Source organism: Ceratina calcarata, unplaced genomic scaffold, assembly GCF_001652005.2.
Source record: "Ceratina calcarata isolate Rehan_Ccalc_2016 unplaced genomic scaffold, ASM165200v1 scaffold567.2, whole genome shotgun sequence".
In the NCBI taxonomy this organism is placed as follows: Eukaryota; Metazoa; Arthropoda; class Insecta; order Hymenoptera; family Apidae; genus Ceratina; species Ceratina calcarata.
This window is the reverse complement of record NW_017176872.1, coordinates 9,830-24,020: the sequence shown is the minus strand read 5'-3', so window position 1 is coordinate 24,020 and position 14,191 is coordinate 9,830. Positions and strand designations below refer to the sequence as shown.

General features: G+C 39.7%; 1 protein-coding gene across 4 annotated transcripts in view; it reads left to right on the top strand.

Moving 5' to 3' along the window:
- Positions 1 to 14,191, top strand: part of LOC108629330 (puratrophin-1) — a 56,553-nt gene that overhangs the window by 36,919 nt on the left and 5,443 nt on the right. For all 4 annotated transcript variants that reach the window (XM_018031926.2, XM_018031930.2, XM_018031929.2 and 1 more), the window contains 4 exons: positions 2,900 to 3,025; positions 12,023 to 12,467; positions 12,826 to 13,057; positions 13,437 to 13,512. In XM_018031926.2, the coding sequence (XP_017887415.1) occupies positions 2,900 to 3,025; positions 12,023 to 12,467; positions 12,826 to 13,057; positions 13,437 to 13,512 (879 nt within the window). The remainder of the gene's footprint in view (positions 1 to 2,899; positions 3,026 to 12,022; positions 12,468 to 12,825; positions 13,058 to 13,436; positions 13,513 to 14,191) is intronic.

The window sequence follows — 14,191 nt, the reverse complement described above, 5'->3', positions numbered from 1 at the left end:
TTTTAATTAATATTGACTATTAAATATATAAATGAGATCTAAAGCATAAAGCCCCATTAAAAATGGTCTAATCAAGGCTCAAAATATCGACCCCACAAAAATGCCCAAAATAAAGGCCACTAATATGGGAGTACAACAATGCCCAAAAAGTGCTCTCGCTAAACTAGCCAAAAAGATGACCAAAAAACTAGTAACAACTTTAATAAAAATGTTAAGACGTAATTTTTGTGGTCTTCATGTTCGTTGAGGAGGGTCATTGCACGGTTTTAATGTCTGTCGAAACTTCAGGGCTTCTGGCCCTGTAACCGCGTTACCAACGCGCTTCCGTCAACCAAATATGGAGTACCTCATCAGGATTTACAAGTAGAACGCATGATAACGGAATTCCGATCCGCCTTCCCTCTCCTCGCCGCCGAAACTTCATTAAGGGCACGGTGCATATTTTTTATGCTTTCCCAGCACCGGAACATCTCGTAAAAAAATTAAATGGAACAATCGTTCCCATTCCGATTGCGCTCGCACCCATTATGCAATCACGTAATTATGGTAATTAAACGGTGGTTACGTGTAAGCGACACGTGATACACGTTTCCCGACACACGTTACGCTTGTCACGTGTCTGACGTGATTAACCGTCACGTAACCAATCACTGCAGGGGTACGACCAGTCCTCCCTGTCTCCCCTCTTGTCAAATAAAAAAATTGAGTCGAACGAGGGAAGGCTAATATAAACTTATTCCAGCTGGAACATTAGAATAGCGTACTGGAAAATAGTTTTCTAGGTCAGTGACGTCGAGTGTGCGAGAAAAGGGACGAACATTTTGGAAGAAACTACTATTCACTATTATTCACGTTTTATAACGCGAGCTACAAATCTGGATCAATTGGGTGTCGCAAACGCGCTTATCCGGTGTCAGGGGTTACGGTACAGTCCCGGCACAATGAGAATGTACACAATGTGCACTCTGTGTCGCAATACATATCGTCTCGACGTAATTTATGCCGGTACCACGATTTCGAAACGCCTCACGGACAAAGGATCATTGATCCGAACGAAATTTCTGGTCGCGGACAGACACAAAAATTGTTTAACATTGTGAGATTTTTACAGACGATTTTGATATGATTTCATTGGTTTTTAAGTGATTTTCATAATTATCAGACGATTTTGAAGTGATTTCAACGGTTCTGACAGGATTTCAAGATGATTATTAGATGATTGCAATGATTTTGAGATGATTGCAATGATTTTGAGATAATTGCGATGATTTCTATGATTTTTAGACGATTTTAAGATGATTTCAATATTATTCAGATGGTTTCGATGAATGATTCTGAAATGAATTTGATGATTCTGATGATTCTAATGATTCTGATTCTTCTGATATAAATGTGAAGATGCTAAAACTCTGTAATACCAGAACAAAGTGGAAACTGAAAGTGCGAAGTCAATTGGTGGAGCTCGAGTGGTAGGGGGCTGCGTCCCCAGTCCCAACTGTCCCAAGTCCCAGACTAGGTCTCAGAATCAGTGACGGCTCTCTTTCTTTACGCAGACACTCATCCTCGCTCGAATTTCTTCTTCCAACCACGTGATCTCACCCTCAAATCGTGAAACGTGAATTTCTAAAAAAAAGCTACTTAACATAAAAAATTCGAATTATACAATCACTTATAATTAATGTGACAGTGAAATGACTTTATTTATGTGTGAGTGACAGTGATTATGATCGTCACAGATCCAGGTTCGTTCATCTTTAAAAATTCTCCAAAATGCTTCAAATTTTGGGAAACAGTTCAGTGCGAAATTAGAATAGTTCGTTAAACAGTTATTGAAATACCTCAAATTTCATAAACTTAATTCAATAAAAAACAAAAACAGCGTCCAATTTTTAAAATATTTTCAAAATATCTCAAATTTTACGACATGGCGAACAATACAATAAAAAATTAGTACATCATTCAATCTTCTAATGACACACTTTTTTACAATACACATAAACTCGAAATCATTTGAATAAATTTCTACTTTCGTCGAATTTTTCCCACGCCGTTAATTGCCTCCTTAATTAATTAATATACAGCAAATAAATTAAACTTTCATCGCGGAAAAGCGTCGGTAGGTGGAATGGAAGCGTGGGAGAGATTTTCGAATTTTTGCTCGTCCGCACCTGAGAACACGATTCTGCTTTTAGCCAGCCCGTGGAAGGGATGATGACGGTGGGATGAGGGAAGGGAGGAAGTGACGAGTGGGCCTTAACAATTAACCGTTTCCCACAGGAACAGATGGCGCTCGGCGTGACCAATTAGAGTGCGAGATTTTCATTCGAGAAATTGAAAACTTTTACCAGAACTGGCCATCGTTCAGAGATTGTCCGGTTCCGAGAAGTGAGACGGTTTATGACAGCTTATGAGCCAACTGTGACTAATCAGACGTTAACAGACGATTACTTTATCAATTCTAAATATTATGGCATCCCTTCTTCCGATTGGCCTTTTAGGTTTGTAGTATGTGCTTAGTGTTTGCAAAGTCGTCTCTTCTAACTGTTGGACTGTCACGTCACGAGTCGTAACAGAGGGTATAACTTGAACAATTTTTATACCGTTAGCTTCTGTGATAACCACTGTAATGAGTCGAGAAGATTTTGGGAATTTTCTTTACTGTACGTGTTTATGTTTAGTAGGGGGATAACTTGGGATTTCAATTTTTTTTGGAGTTCGAGTGAATGGAAATTGATGAACAAAAATCGGGATCAACTGCTTGATAAGTAATACAGGTGTGGATTTTTTTAAATTCTCAGGTTCGAAATTAGCATTGGAAAAAGTTGTTAAATGCCCATAAGACTCTTTGGATTAAAATCCTTTTTCACCCGTTTCAAGTTGTTCTTATTTGTGATCGCAGGTGCTGTCCTGGTTTTGCAAAAAGGGCGAGGACGTGTTGTCGAAGCACGGGCAACTCACGGCCACCAATTTGTCGACTGCCAGGCTGCACGAAAGAGAGTTCGAGAAGTTCTACTTCACGTCCATGGTGAGTCAAAATTAATTAAACAATTAATTCTTAAGGATCTGAAAAAGGGCGAAATTCTGTGTAAAAAGTTCCGGTTCCATTTTCCTCTACGATCATTATTAACGGAGTTATTAACGAAACATTGTATTAGTCCTGCCCCCTAGTACGCGATTGATCCACGTTGACGTTTTCGTTATTAACTCCGTTAATAATGAAAGGAATGAAAACGGCATTTTTTTCTCAGAATTTCACTCTCCTCCACATCGTCCAGATGAAAATCGTAAGTTCTGAAACAGTTGGAATTATCTGATCCAATATTGAGCCCAAGAAGATTAATCGTTCGTAATTCTATTTGGCCCCTGATCTGATTCAATAAATCAAGTGAGCGACTTACTCGACTGAAAATAACACTTGATCGATTTGCAATGATCTACCACTGTTTTATCGACGAGAAACACCGTTTCACCGACGCACCAAAGCGACTCGGTGACCGATTTCTCGTCATTCAACGGTCAACAAGTCAGATTTCCCATTTAAGACACAATGGCCGACAAAGTATTCAGAGTCGTTATTTATTTTTAAGATCGTCTTAAGCATTTCCTATCTCTGTCTATCCCATATTTCCGGTCCCTGTTGTGTATATCGTGATCCGATTGTGATCGCCTTAAGCATTTGCTTAAATCCCTGTTTCCTACAAAACAGGGACTGGAAATGTGGAATAGACAGGGATAAGAAATGTTGAAGACGATCTTAAAAATAAGTAACGACTCTGAATACCGGCTAATGATGAAATTAATGATAAATAAAGATATGTACGTAAATAGAAATCATAGATGTTACTGACATTTACTTTCACTCGCTGGGTATAGTCAACTGTCGTTTATGATGTCAACTTGCCGACATACGTCCAACGGTGCAACAACTTTATTTTCAATTGCTCCTTATTAATAAATTGTTATTAAGATAGGAACTTTTAGATCTTATAAAACAATTTTTTAAGATAGGAATTGTTAAGAAATTTTAATATTCCACGCCAACTATATTACAGTTCGTAAATAAATTGTAAAATTGAGTGCATCGTAGCGGTATATTGGTCAACGGGTTTTAATTAACGATTTCACTCAGCGGTATCGAAAAGACTGATCGATAACGCGAATCGACGCGGCCCGGTTTTTCCAGGCCCGGTCGGAGCGACCGTAACCTCGATCATCATTGACAGCGGGGTAATTTTGTGGGTTATTGGGCCACCCGATAAGTGACGATAATTATTATCGAGGGTTTTTGATTAATCAACCAGGTCTGCTCCAAATTTACAATATATGTATATTGAGAGACACACTACTTGGTCAGGCTGGTACTATAAAATTTTCTCAAATTTTTTTATTCAAGAACTTCTGTGGGAAAAGAAATTCTAAACGTCTTCGATAATTGCGCTGATGTCGAGACACTTTCACGAAATTAATTACTACAGGCAATTATTAGAAGAGCCTTGAGCCTGATTTCGCCGTTTCGCAATCGGTTTTTCTTTTCGAAACCGATTCGGCGCACGACTCGCTCGGATATGCCGCGTCGAAGCTTGCAATATCCTCCCTTGATCCCATCAACGAAGTTAGAAAGTTTTTAACCATATGCCCGATTCTGTTTTTATGTTATTGCCTATTGTCTGAGGATATTGGAATTACAGTTACGTTTTCCATTCGTTCCTACTCCGGGCACGTAGCCAGTGGCCTCCCTGGTTGGGCCTATTCATTTTTCATGAGGCTAGCACGTACCTATTTTTTTTTTTTGACTCCGATAAGCAGTACTTATTTGAATAAAAATGTCGGTGTTTGTTTCGATTTTTTGGGTACTATTGGATGGTTACAACGATTTGACCGTGAGCGGTAAGGTGAAGGTTATTTGAAGATCAACATCGTCTTTTAAGTAATAACCCTACTTTTTTATGATAGTATCTTGTAGGTGACCTTCGTATGACCTTGTATTGCATTTTTCCAAGTGGAAAGGTCATTGGGCACTGTTCTGGAACGTACTCGTTCTCAGTTACACGTTGCAATCACAAAGAAGTAGGGTCGTCGTCTGAAAAAAATCGAGACTTCTTTTACCACATCCCTAACGAAAAATTGAAAAAAATTCCCATATGTAGTAGTTGTGTAGTAGTGTCTCTCTGACTTCTTCCAGAATTTTTCATTCACTACAATTGCAAAAATTAAGTAATGAATATATAAAAAAAAGGGTTTTCCAATAGGAAATCTACGATTGCCGCTTTCAATTTCACCTGAGGAATGCCCCGAGTGAAAGAGACCGAGAAACCGCTAATTGGCTGTCGCGATTAGGCCAGCGTTCCACCCGGAAGGTAGCCCCGAGATAGCCAGTACCTTTTTCTCATAGTGCAAACCCGTGTTCCGTAGTTTCGGGAAATCTAGCCTCGAGAATCTGTCGTTCCGGCGACCCGATTACCTCTCAAGACTCAAGTCTCACTCTGAATAAAAATTAGACAGAACGATTCAATATTCGACTCACATATACCAGAGGGTTTCGAGCACAGAATTCAAAAAAATTAGATCTGTATCAGTTTTATTGAATTTTTAATAGTTTTTTATTTAATCCTTAGCAGTTTGAGTCATGAGAAAAATCGTCTGTCTCCTTTCTACTGAGTTGTGAAGGGGAGTGTATGGCCGACTCTGGAATGCCTTTTCCTTTCGGAGACCTGTTCGAACCGGTCGTTGAAGAGATTGCAAGTACCCTAGCCGTGATCGAAAGGATATAGAGGAATAGATCAATGAGAAGCCACAGCCCTTAGGTGTCTCAATCCCTCATTTAAAGACCCCGATGCAAGTCCAATCCAGAAGTTATGAACTTTGTGAATTTTTATTTAATTAAATCGTGCGTGGAAAAATTAAAAAAATTGTCATATGTGTTCCTCATATGGTAGTACATTCCTGAATTTTTCCATCAATTTCTATTCAATAGAAAGATGATGAAAAGAGATGTGGATAGAAAAATTAATTTCTTTTGCTCGGATCCTTGAAATTCTCGATGTAATCATGTCATTCTCATGATCAGAAGTCTAGAGGCTAATCAGATGATCCACGCCTTCTACATTCCTTCCCTCAGGGTCGACAAGTACCCACGCTGCGTCGATAACTGTAATAAATGTCCCAACGCAAATTCATGATTTTTTTTTGTATAGAGATACTGAATGAAAAAATGTGGAAAGAGCAAATAGCACATCTCTGAATTTTTCATCTATTCAAATCAGAGAAATAAAATATCATTTATGAACTGACTATAATCAATAAATGAATTAAATAATTCGTTATGACGGTCCTTAATTCTCCAATTGAGGGGAACATATAGTTAATACATGAACGAGAGAGAGGAAGAGAGAAAGAGGTGAGAGTTTGTTCAATCGAACAAAACTGGAATCGGACACGACCGGAGCGTTAGACTGGAATAGTATGCGTGTGGTATTTGTGTGAACGTGATCTACCGGTGCGCGGACGGATTAGGCGAGCGCAGTAGGCCACCGGCGCTCGACTTGTACACATGTGCCGTGAGTAGTTCTGCGAGTGTTGCGAGCGGGGCTTGCGAGGGATTACTGTGGCATTTTTGCAACATGGGAGTGATTATTTCGGAGTTTGTAGGAGTTGAGGAGGATTGTTGAGGTTCTCTTATAATTTAGGAGTGGTTATTCAAAAAATGTTACAAGTTGGTACCCATTATTCAGTAAATGTTACAAGTTGGGTCACATTATTCAGCAAACGTTACAGATTGTGACACATCATTCAGCAAATGTTACAAGTTGGGACTGATTACTCAGGAACTGTGACAAATTGGGATTGTTGACTGAGAAGAATGTTTATAAGTTGAAAAAAAATTTTTATGAACTTTTACTGATACAACAGTTTAGGAGCGACTCTCAACGAATAGTCGTAGTGTTACAGCTGTTTGGAATGGCTGTTATCGATTTGTAACGGTGTTACAACTGGACCAAGCGACTCTCATCAATTCCAATTGTCTCTCATTGTTTCAAGTAATTCTTATCAAGTTGTCACAGTGTTACAACTAACCCAAGTGACTCACATCGATTGTCCACTGTGTCATAACTGTTACAAGTGACTCTTATCGGGATATCATAGTGCTACACCTGGCCGAGTGACTCTCATCGATTCTCGAATTTGTTACGCCCGTTACATGTGACTCTCACAAAGTTCCTTGATTCGATGCTTAAAAACGCTTCCTACGAACTCGATTGGACTTTTGCGAACATTCCAACCTCTTACAACCCATATCAGTTTCTTGAATCCCAATCAAGACCTCCGCGATGCAACACAACCCTCTCTCCCTACTCCCCTTATCTCTATCGTAATAACGAAGCCTTGACTTAAAGACACCTATGTACATAACAGAAGAGGTACGAAGGGAGGACGGCGGCTGCCGGCTGATCTCCATCCGCCAGTGCAACGTCGATAGTACTTCCGACGCGTCCTCTATCAAAAAGCTCAAACTCAACAACTACCCAACGAATGATACGGAAAAACTGGTGGACATCGAAACTAAAACCCCCAGTGACACAAAACCCCATCAAAATTCATCGTCAAATATCAACAGCAAGTCAGTTTTCATAAAAGAAACTCAAAAACATCGCCAGGAACCCAGAGAATTGAAGGACTCTAGTAAAAAATCTTTAGAGGTCCACCAAAATGGGGAAAAAGCATCTAAAGTATTAAATAACGATTTTTCGGAGGTGGCAAAGTTATGTATCGATGGACAAGGTCCTAGTTTAGTAAATTTTCACTACACGGACACATGGACACATCCCAATAATGTAAACAAGCTTAAATCCAACAACTACGAAAACAATCAACATGAACAATTGAGGGATATCGAAACTGAAGCGGCCAGTAACACAAAACCCCATCAAAATTTAGCTTCAGATATCCTCAGCAAACCAGTTTTCACAAAAGAAACTCAAAAATGTCACCAAGAAACCATAGAATTGAAAAACTCTAGTAAAAAATCCTTAGCGGTTCTCCAAAATGGGATAAAAGCCTCTAAAGCGTTACATAACGTTTCGTCGGAAGTGGAAAGGTTATGGAGCGATGGGCAAGATCCTAGCCTAGTGAATTTTCACTACACGGACACACTGACACGAGCTAGTAACGTAATCAAACTTAAACGCAGTGTCTCAGCCCCAAATACCAACAAGAACCAACCGAACAGTTTATCATATGAAGCCAAAGAATTGAAACCAGCCAAGGAGTCATTATTCCTAAAGAATAAGTCTGGGCCAAATAAGATCGAAGGTGCGGTCCCCAGATACCGGAAGTTACACGATTTCAGGCCCAAGTATGAAGAGTTTAAGACGAAAACTGAGCAATTAATTGCTAGGCGGTGTCACCAAGACCCAATTAGATCCAAAGCTGCTTCCTGCTTCCTGATTGAGGGACAATCGGATTGGGCCAGTGAGCCCTCGAAATCAAAAGCGGACCTTATTCCGAAATCTGACGACTCCATCACAACAACAGAGCAGCTGGTTACTAAAAGCTGTCATCAGGACTCAAAAACAAACCCAAAAACGTCTTCTTCATTTCTGATTGAGGGACAGTCGAGTTGGGCCAGTGGGCCATCGATGTCGACGGCAGACCTCAGAATTTGTGGGGACGTTGAGGGAATGCAAAATTGTGTATGCGGAGTGGCTGGCGTAGACGAAAACGATGGGTGCGTGCTCATTGGCGTCAGGCGATTGGAGGGAGGGTTGGAGGACGAGGTGGGGGGTGTTTCGGTCCTGGACAGGGCCAGTAGGAGGGAGAGGGAGAGGGAGAGGTTTCTTAGGAGGCGCAGGGTTCATGGGAGGTCCGCTTCGGTACCGAGGATTCATGTGAGTTTTTTTCTTTAGGCATTTTCTGTTTTTCTTTCTATTCTTGTTACAACGGAGCTTTTTTTTAGAAACAACAGTTTTTCCTGTAAATTTATTTTTCCTTCTATTCTTGTTACGAGGGAGTCTAGTCATTCTATGAGAGTGATAAGAGTTATCGTTGCGTGGACTCTGGAATTTGTTTAAGTGGACTGTTATCGGCTAATTACTTCGAATAACTTAGTTAGGCCTTCATTATTTATTTATGAATTGATATATAGTGTCGACGATTTGGGTTTTGTAATGGGACATTCTGCGTGTGTGAGTATGGGGGTGGGGAGGGGGCTATAGAAAAGCGGATTCCGTTCGCCGACGCGAATTATTGAGAACTGATTTCGTAATGGATGTTGTACGAGAATTTAATCAACACAGGGATCACAATTGATGAATTAACGGTTTGATGTATTTAATTTTGACAGTTCGAGTGGATTAAAAATTCTGAAAAAAATCAGAGATGTACTACTAGCTAAGTACTACATGTGAGAATGTCTCCTGATTCTTTTCAATAACAATTTGTCCAACAAAAAATTCACGAAGTTCAAGAGATTCTGGAATAACGAATTTTTATCTTTACTATTCCTTCCCTTCAATTCTAATGTATTGAAAATTCTAACAAAACCAGAGATATACTACCAGGTGAGGAGTATATGTGGGAATTTTTTCAAACTTCTTCGCCGACAATTTACCGGTACGATAATTTTCAAATGAAAAATTCCTGAGCGAAGTTAATGACTCGTGTCTCACTTTCTACTTCGATTGAGGAACGAGCGCTGTAAGACTACGCATGTAACTGGTTTACATGTCTCATTTGAAACAGGTAGGTAATTGCAGTCTGCTATTCAATTTTCGATGCCCGAAGCTGATAAATTGACTTACGTAACAGCGATTTCAAGCAGGAATTTGAATTACATAAGAAAATTGTAATGTCATCGTCAGATTCTTTTCTTTTTAATAAATGATCCACTTAAGAAGCCTGGTAAAGGTAAGAAGCACTACCTAATACAAATCCTAATGTCAGTGTCCTTCTATTGAGGATTCAGATTCGTTGTTATCTGTTTTCAATTTATAGACTTTATGAATTATTATTTAATATAAATTAAGAAGAATCTAAAAAAATTCTCACATATACTCCTTGTACACTAGTACGTCCCTGAATTTTTCCAGAATTTTTCAGACACTACAAGTTGCAAAATAAAATTCATGAATAAACAACGAATATAAAACTGATCGTGGGACTTGCAACAGGATTGAAATTTTTATCCCCGCGTTCTGTTAGTAAGGAATTCCAAGAGGTTGCGCAAAATTGAAAGGAACGTTGTCCCGTTCCCGCATAAATAAATCATAAGCACGAAACCGATTCCAAAGGCGACTGTTTCGAATCCATTTAAACTGCGTCGGCCGTGAACCTCGAACGGGTCTTGGATCATCGCCAGAACCGAGGAGTCCTCCTTCTATTTACGCGTGACTCATCCAGGGAATATTCGCGCGGTCCCTAACTTTGGCGAATTTCTTTAGAAACTGTGTAACAGTGGAAACTTCGCCCGCATTCTTGCAAAATCGGCTGACCCGCATCGACTACTTACGATTCGCCCTGGTTCAGAGAAATCGGTTTCGTTCGACGCTAGAGCAATGGCTCAGGAAGAAAGTAGCCACGCTTTTTAATATTTATTAGCGTAGCGGTTAATTAATTGACTGGAAACATGATTACGTCCTCGTTTATAAACACTGGTGGATAGGCCTTGGAGTTCTTTTTAAATAATTTCGTAATTATCGTACGAAAAAATGTTGTTAACAAGAATTGTAGCTGATGTTGCTAGCTACAAAAAAGGTGAAATAATATTTTTTCGTAACTCCAATAGTTTAAGAGTAATAATTAAAAATATTGACGTAAATCCACAATAATCATCATACGACTGAACTACTACCCAGAAACCTGAATTTCCCCTAAAAGTCTACAGTCTATAAATCAGTAGAGTAGCCTCGTTATTATTAATCGCAAGAAACATGATGTTAAAACTTTGTCGCAAGAGCGTATCGAGTGGTAAACCGCAGACGATTTAAATCTAGATCGTAGATCTGATAATTGAAACGATCTCTGATCTATTTACCTTGATGGCAACTGGGACGTTAATTTAAAATCGATTTAAATCATTGAAAGCTGAGGATTCTCTTCGCGGCGCGCGGTAGAAGTAAAAGTGAAGGTGAGCCAGGAACCAGTTGTGAAATTTCCTGAGGCGCATAGGTCAAAGAAATTCCGTCGATCGGGAAAATAATTGGCAATCTCGTTAAGAGGATTCTCCTTTCGAAAGCGCGGTATTAGAGACGTTGACAAGGCGACATTCTTTCTAGAAAATTGAAAGTAGAGAGTTGATACTAGAATTTATATTAAACCTTCAGTTTTTTCGTAATTATTCCGAAGGTATAAAATTTAGCGAGAAATATTTCAATTAAAAGTTATAGGTAATCATTGTAGCTACAACTTCTATTGGACACATTTTTCGCTAACGTCAATAATTAACGAGTTATTAACGATAAACTGGAACTCTATAAAAAAAATCCTATTACTAAGAAACCAGTTCCATATTTTAGACGATTACTCTTAAACTATTACAATTACAAATAAATTGTATAGAACCTTTTTCGTAGGTGTGAGTTAGGGCTACAACTTTTGTTTGAAACTTTTTTCTCTAGTGTCAATAATTAACCACTTATTTATAATAAATCTAGAAACCCTCTTTGTATTTTCTGGTTATTTCTAGACGTGAAACCAGGGATTCCTTTAAAAGGTACTTCATTGGGCCAGTTATGGAGTCACTGCTCCCCTCGCGAATATATTTTTAGCTCCTCTAAACACGTCTTAGCTAAATAATCCCTTCGATGGAACGTCGACAGTCTTAAAAGAGTAATTTCATTTTTTCGATGATTACTTCTAAACTATTGGAGTTAGCGAAAAACCTTGCTGTACCTTTTTTGTAGCTATCAACATCAGCTTCAATTCTCATTCACAACATTTTTTCGTACGACCAATACTAGCCGAGCTTTCGTTCTTCAGTCCAAGATGTTATACCCTCGTACATAAAACAATTCCTCTTACATTACAGAGGCACTTAGACAAGGGCAGTGACCTGGCAGAGGCAGCCAGCGCCAGTGGACTCCGGGAACTGGCCCGTTCCCTAAAGCACCACCTACGCGGCTTCGGTTCCCGATTGGAGGACAAACGCGAGTACCTCGAAGACACCTCGAGATGCTGTCTCCTACAGGACAGGGCGTACGAGTGGGCCCAGGAGGCTCGCCTTGCGGGAGAGCGGGGGGCTCAACAATTTCTAATGGCTAGGCCCCCCCTGCCACCGGAACACTTCGCGGAGATGATGACCCTAGCTGAGAAACTCGGGAATGAAATCTTATTGGAACAGTGTAGTATCGCCCGTAGCAAATGTATGGAGGCACTCGAGTTGGCCAGGGGTGGGTCTGACGCCGGTAGCCCAAGGAGAAGGTCCTATGCCGCTTCCTCTGATGCTACGAGCTGGGAGGACACCCTGGCTAAGAGTAAGCTCCATTTATGTATTTTTGAGATTTCTTCTACAGTCGATGGATGTTGATGAAAAAGTTTAGAAATGTTGGACAGGGGTACTATATAGAATTTTTTCAAATTGTTTCAATAATTATTTTTACAATAAAAAATTTTAGAGATTCTGAATTTTTATCGTTAGGATTTTTTTCTCCTCACGTACCAAAAATTCTGAAAAAATTGGAAGCTGCGCTATTGTAATAGCAGTATATGCTAAAATTTTTCCAGATTTTTATGTTACGAATTGAAATAGCAGAAAACTGACAAAGTTTGAAATCGTCTATAGTAAGTTTTATTAATTTGGAATTGCTTTCATAATTTTCCCGACATCGAAAGGAACGTCCTGGGATGATAGCGACAGCACCGCATCCTACGCTTGCCCGATGGACAGCGTTGGGTCGAGCAAGCAAGTTTTGGATAACATAGCTGAGCTGAGAGAATCGGCGGAACAATTATTGGACTGTTCGCCACCGAGGAGCCCGGCGCCCCGAAGATCGATGTTGAAGCCACCAGTCAACTCCCATTTACATCGGTCAGCCAGCATCGCGCCGGGAATGAAAGCCAAGAAGTGAGTTTCTCATCAGAAAATTGAAATTTATTAATTTTTTCCTCTTTCTTCTTGAATTATTCCTAAACTATTCGAGTTACGAGAAAATTATATAGGACCTTCTTTGTAGCTCCCAGTTAGAGCTACAACTTTTGTTTGGAACATTTTTCACTAACGCCGATAATCAACGAGTTATACTCGTTTAACCATACGCCTACTGTACCTGGACCATTCCTGACCTACGCCAATGTGTCGCGGGTCAGGAACGACCCATGCACAGTAGTAAGCTTGCCACGCTTTTCACCAGGATATTAGCGTGGGATCCTATTTACACGCTTCCTGTTTAATTGTCTTATTTATCGGCGCTGCTATTAATCGCATTTTCACATCTAATTCGCAGAACAATACTGCTGATCATGAGGGAGATGATACAGACCGAACGAGACTACGTCAAGTCCCTCGAGTACATAATAGAGGTAACGTTATACATTCAATATTTAATGGAGGCGAAAGTAGTTTGAATAACTTAAAACGGGCACGACTGACTTAACGTTTCATATCTCGGTAATGGTTTTCAAAAGAGACGTTTCAGTACTGCTTCGAAGATGTCTCGACGTGTACTATACATATATAAGAATCTATAGAAAACACAACATAGGGTACCGCTTTCAAATTCAAGTTGACCTTCATAGGCTTTCCCAAGGTCATTGCATGGTCGAACGAATGAAGACACATTTCGGTAGCGATTCGAAGACATTTCAGTACGTACTATAAGAAGATCTAGTAAAACATATAAAGTACCATTTAAAAACTTAAAGTTGATCTTCATAAGTCGTTCCAGTATCATTTTAAGGTCACGTGAACAAACTTATTATATGAAGCACTTGATGTACTACAACTTTTGTCGAAACCATTTTCTCCTATCTTTAACATTTATCGAAATATTCCAATTCTCGTCACTTACGGTAGCTCGCTATTTGGGTAACGTACCAAGAGGCTTATTTTAACCCTTTCGCTACGGGCGGCTTCTCCACCGCGGTACTCCCGCTGAACGGCTGTAGTCGCCCGTAGCACGTCATTTTATGCAGAGCGACTATAGAGGCGAAAGGGTTAAAATAAGAATCTGAAGTGAAAATTTCATTATTAAATGTATAT